General features: G+C 52.1%; 1 protein-coding gene across 1 annotated transcript in view; it reads right to left on the bottom strand.

Annotated features, from left to right (window-relative positions):
- ITGB1 (integrin subunit beta 1) overlaps window positions 1–4,415 on the bottom strand; it is a 47,235-nt gene extending 42,820 nt beyond the window's left edge. Inside the window, exon 1 of the mRNA XM_049798695.1 lies at window positions 4,190–4,415. Coding sequence (XP_049654652.1) covers window positions 4,190–4,198 — 9 coding nt within the window. The 5' untranslated portion in view covers window positions 4,199–4,415. The remainder of the gene's footprint in view (window positions 1–4,189) is intronic.
- Between the last annotated feature and the right edge of the window lie 1,585 nt (window positions 4,416–6,000).

The raw sequence follows: 6,000 nt of genomic DNA on the forward strand, positions 1-6,000 counted from the left end.
CAACAAATTTCAGTTTTTTGACACAAAAGGAGCCTTAAATCAGACCAAGATATTGCCAGCGTCTGTCCAGGAGACAAAGCCACAGAATTTGTTCATTTGTTCGTGATTCAGTGACACTCCCTCTTGAAAAACAAACACCCTCTTCTGAAACAACAGCTAACTCTCCCCTACACCAAAAACTCACTTTCCTGTAAAGCTCCGAGATGCATGTGTTTGTATAAAACACACCCATACGCACACACACACCAGAAGCCTGAACAATCTCAAGTCATCTTAACCAGCAATGTTATAACTGCTAATGAGAATGCTACTACTAGTGAGTGCCTTCAAAGCAAGGCAAGTAGAGCAAGTGGAAACAGTTTGTAGAATCAGCAATATAAAGACAGATGGGAGATGAGAGGTAGGAAAACATGGACTTAACTCCCAAGTTTTCTGCTGCTGGGAGACAGGAAATTTTCTACAGGGCACAGAATATAGCAGATGACTTAAAAATCTAGTCACAGGGGAATAGTACATGACACTTCCAAAATAAATCTAACTACATATTGACTTAATTACATTTTAAAGACTTATTTATGTAATTGCTTTATGAGCTTTATCAATAGATCTCGAGAAGCTGAAAAGAAAAAAAAAAAAAAGAAAAAAAAGGCACTCCCAGCAAGGATTCCCCCTCAGAGGGCTGACTGCCACTCCTAAGAATTAAAAGGATGCCAAGGGGATTTGCCATCCTAAAAAAAAGTTGGAAAAAATAAATCATTTGAAGTTCTAGAAAAGCAAATGAGGGCAGAATAGGCTTCCGCTATTGCCAAGCCTGGATTCCCTCTTTTCTGGATCTGTCTAAGCAATATCTCTTCCAAGTGCCATTTGAGGAGGCACGAGCAATCTCAAAGCTAGCTAGCTTGCTACAGTTAATACTGATTAGGAAAATCCCTGCCTGCAGTTCTGCAACATCTCACTGCTTTTAATAGTCTCTCTCACGTGAAAGGGGTACGAAACATATTGGTAAGGAGCGGGGAGGAAAAGGAGGTCAGTTATACCAATGGCCAGCAAAGCTCCATCTCCGGCCTCTACTCTTCCCTCCCCAAGACCCACTCCCCATGTCATGTGGTAGGTGCAACTAACGGAGAACAAACATAAGGTAGCACAGCTCAAGCATCCACTTCCTATGTGCAATGCTAGCATCAGCAAAGGCTGCACCAGGCATCACAAGTAGATCTGCATTGAAGAAGCTCAGGACCCGTGGCCCGCAGGCAGGAGAGGAACAGCAGGGACTCTACACGTCTGTCTACTAGAATGAAAGGGAGCGGTGATGGAGCCTGTGCCAACAACAGCCTTTGAAAATGGCTTACAAAAAGGGTCCTATCAAGAAGAGGTACTTCAACAGCCTGTTCAACAGCAGTCCTGCCAAAATCGCAACCAGAACGGTTTCTGAGGGCTGCACTACCAAGAGCCACGGACAGCCATGAAGCCTGTAGCAGGCTGATCAGAGGGCTGAGAGAACCACAAGCTAAGCGTACTTCACATCACAACTAAATCTAGACTGACTAGAAAGGTAGGCATGACAACTATTTACAAAAAACTGAAGAGCATTCATACCAGTGGCAGTGAGGGAATTATATTCAGGGCAACAGAGAACATAGCACATGTCCGCCCCACGTTTGCATCACTCGCCCTGAGCTTGCATTTCTGCTACCCAAGTTATCTACTTCCTGAGCCGCTTGCTAGAGCAAACGAGCTCTTTTCAAAACTGCACCACAGCAGTGCTACCCCAAGAGAGGTACAGGGAGGATGGTTAAGAGCAGAAGAACGAAATCATGGATGAGGAAGAAAGAACAGCAGGAAAAGTTTCCGGACAGTTTGTTTTCAGCTGTGGGAATCACTTCCCAAAGGAAGTGGTAGAAGATTAACCACTTGAGTCACTTAAAACTCAAGACAAAACACTAAAATTCTGCACTCGCATCAAGAAATTCACGCATATTCTAGAGAAACCTGCATCCCTCCAAATCAGTCCTTCACACGGGTGGGCATAACTAGGAACACGATGCAGACTGGATAGCTAGGAACATGATGCAGATCGGATGACCAAATGTACAGAGGAGAATGAGCTCCCTGCCTGTGCACACAAAGAACACCAGATTTTTAACTGCTGACATTTCATTTTGAAGTAAGTCTGCTTCATTTATCATGTGGCTGGCAAACAGACACAGCACTTACCAGCTCCAACTTTGATTAAGGCAAGATTTCATTCTGCATGCCTGTCAGGTTTGCACTTTTCAGCTGAAACATCTTTGAAAAGGACAAAAGTTGAAGGTGTTCACATCCTAAACTTGCCTTGTCTTGCCTACCTATTGCCTATGGCTCACTGTTTTTGCAACCCTTATAAATATAGCCTTAAGCAGGCTTGCAGAATCCTACTTAATCATTTGCCAGAGGCAAGTAATATTTTTTGTGACAGGAGAATGAATCATCAGTTTCATCACCGGGATGGATGTGGACAGTGAACGTCTTCACTACTTTTAAAGTCTTGTTTAATGTAGTCTAATTTACATCTTTCTAGCAGTACAATACTTCTTTAAAAAAAAAAAAGCCGCTACCAAGTTATCTCATTTCATAATAGCAAACTGCTTTTTCTCACCCTATCACCATCACCTACCAAATGATTAATACGCCAGGAGTAGATTATCTAAATCTGTTTTCACATACATAAAGTCCTGCTCCATTTCAACACTTAAGCACACATGCAGCATTATTAGCCATGAGCGGTTCCACTAATCCGAATCGAGACAATCCTTACTCCTAAAGGTTTGTGTGTCTTGGCACGAACAGGACTGTAGCACCAATGGCAAATCTACCAGAAAAATCAACATTTTCACCCAACAGGTATGTTTACATGTTTTGGCATGAATGGACTGTTGTATTATACCGAGGATAAAGGCAGAAGGAACCAAGAACACCGTTCAACTGTTTTTCATAAAGAAAAATACTCACAAAGCCTACCTGATGACTTTAACAGACAGTCAGACACTTATTCCATAAGATGAAGACATCTGACATGGGCTAAACAGTGATTCAGACAGAATTTCCCATCACTTCATGTTTCCTTCCAACCATCAGTATAGGAAGGTAATAATCTGAGACAAAACATTGCGCTCCTATTGCTGTAAGTTATTTCAGAAATCTCCACGTGAAACAGTCCACATACAGAGGCCTCACATCCCCACTTCCACTCCGACAGAAGCTTATAGTGAGCTAGAATGGCTCAGAGCCAGCTTAATTAGAGCAAAAAACCGCACAAACTTGAATGCATCGAGCAGTCAAAACGCTGCAGTAGGATCGTGCCGTCATTCAAACAGTGCGCGTACCCCGCTCTTAATGGTTACTTTTAGCACACACGTGCAGGTCAAAAATCTCGATATTCAAGTTCCTACACTGCCTCTCTCCTCACCATCTCGCTCCCGTAACTCGCTTCTCCCCAGCGACCGCTTCCCGCGGAAGGCAAGCCTTCCCCCCCCGGCCCTGCCGCCGCCGCCGCCGGCCCGGGCGCTGAGGGGGACGCCCGCCCTCCCACGCACTCCCGGGGAAGCCGCCCGAAACTTTGCCCAGCCTAGTGCCGCCCCTGCCCCGGGCACCTCCGGGCGGCAAGGGCAGCTCTGAGCGGGACACCGGTACAGGCTGCCACCTCCATCGAGAGGGAAGAAGGGTCGGGGCGGCCCGGCCGCGGGCGCTGCCCGGGCTGGGCCGGGCCCCGGGCGGACAAAGGCCTGGCTGCCCCCCCCCCCGCCCCCTCCGGCACGGGAGGCCCGAGGCCGCCGTCCCGCCGCCACAGGAAGCCGCAGGCTGGGCCCGACACCTTCCCTCCCACCCGCAGCGCCGGCCCCGGGCGAGCAACGCCGCCCCGGCGGCGGGGCAGGCACGACGGGGAGGCGAGGCGCCCCCTCCTCCGCCCGGGACGGGCGCTGAGGGACCCGCGCCCCGCCGGCTGCCGGGCGCTGCCGGCGGCTCCCCGCGCAGGCGGGCGGGCGAGCGGCGGGAAGCCGCGCTCGCCGCCCTCCGCCCCGCCCCACAGCCCACCCGCCGGAGCCCGCCCGGATTCCGTCGGACGCGGCCGAGACGAGGCGCCCCGGGCCGGGCGGGCACCGCTCATCCCGCTCCCGTCCAGCTCCAACCCCCCGCCCCGTCCTCCCGCTACCTCGGCCATTGCCGCGGCGCGGCCGGCTCCTGGCAGGGGGCGCGCTCCGGCCCGCCTGACTGACTGGCTGGCTGGCTGAAGCTCCCCCCTCCGCCCCGGCGTCCCGGGAGCGGGCTGGGCGCGGCGCGGCGGGACGCCCGGCCTCGCTCCTCGCTCGCCGTCCGGCTGCCCGCCGCCGCCTCCGAGCTGCTGAGGGGGAGCCCGGCGCCGGCGGGGGAGGGAGGGGAGGAGGAGAGGAGAGGGGAGGAGAGGAGAGGAGAGGGGAGGAGAGGAGAGGGGAGGGGAGGGGAAGGGCCGCGCTCGGCCGCGCTTTCCCCGCCCCGGAAACACATTCCTCCCCGCTGCCGTCAAGCCCGGGCGGGGGAGGCGCTCTCCGCCGCGGCGGGGCAGGGATGGGAAGGGAAGGAGGGGCCCTCCCTGCCCCAGGCGGGGCTCGTCCCCTGCTTGTTCCCCCCCCCTGCCTTCGCGGCGACCGCCAGCGCCTTATTTGGTGGGGTTTTATGAGCTCCCCGGCTGCCCGTCCGCCCGCTCCGCAGCCCCCGTGCGCGGCCGCGGAACGGGCGGAGGGGCCGGGGCCGGCCCGCCGCTGGCGGCGTTTCCCTCGGCGCGCCGGGGTGGGAAGGCCGCTCGACCCCGGCGCTTGTTTTTCAGGGCTGCGCTTTCCCCTGCTCGCCTCGCCGCCTGGCTCCTGACGGCTCGGCCCAGCGCGGGGGGGGGGGGGGGGCGGCGGCTGGGGAAGGGGTCCCGACCGCCCCTCTGGCTCTCCGCTGTTTCCAGAGGCGGTGGAAGTCTGGAAGCGGTGGGTGAGCTTGGCGCGGCGCTGATGCCCGGTCCAGGCTCGAAAGTGGAACTCCCTTGGCCAGAGCCTGCTGCCGTTCGGCGCATGCCCTTAGCGTTTTTAAGTGCTCCTCAAAGTGGGCTCTTGGAGGTGCTACCCATTAAAAAAAAAAAAAAAAAGTGGCATTTGACACTTTTTTTGGAGGTAAGGAGCAATGGGCAAACGCAAGCTTACGGGCTCGCAGTCATAAAGGCTGTGCGTTCATGCGTGCCCACTGGAGCTGCTGTCGGTTCTTATTTTGGTATGATTGACTAAACAAGTGGTGCTGCAAGCTGAGAATAATTTTATCGCTTTCCCCCTGCTTTGTTTCTAGCTGCACTTTAAAATAAAAAATTAATGATGTTTCTGCCTTACTCAGGCGCAGGCTCTGATTCAACCCTATGATCCATTTGGGCAGTGCAGTTGTTTAGGATGCAGTCTATTAACATAGCTGCACTAGCAGAAGCTTTTAATGCCCGTACAACTATAATTGTAAAACTGTTTTCATGGTGTTAGAAAATGAGGTTGAAATGGTAGACTGCTGCTCCAGGCAGCTTCAACAGAAGCAAGCACTGGACAAATGAAGTGGAAAAGAAATAACTTTGACAATCAGAGATAAGGAAGCCAGAGACCGTATGTTTCAACAGGTAAATTAGTATATAATATGAATACTGCCAGGAACAGGGAAAGAAGCTGCCATAAAACCAAAGTTTTGAAATGGTAGAAATGTATGCCATGCAAAATAAAAGCAAATGCTGGAGGAATAGTGATCTGCCAAAAATGTAAGAAATTTAAATACTGGGGGAAAAAATTACTTTTAGCCAAGGTATTCTTCTCTGCTTCCTTATTGCAGGGAAAAAAGCACATTTTGCCAGAACACGCAAATGGTGAGCAGAAGTCCACTATGGTGTACTGCAAACAAGGGGTGGCAAAAATGTGCTTCAGATTGTGAGGCTATGAGGAGTAAATAAAACTGCTTAACAAACTGGTGCTT

This window comes from Accipiter gentilis, chromosome 4 (genome assembly GCF_929443795.1).
Source record: "Accipiter gentilis chromosome 4, bAccGen1.1, whole genome shotgun sequence".
NCBI lineage: Eukaryota > Metazoa > Chordata > Aves > Accipitriformes > Accipitridae > Astur > Astur gentilis.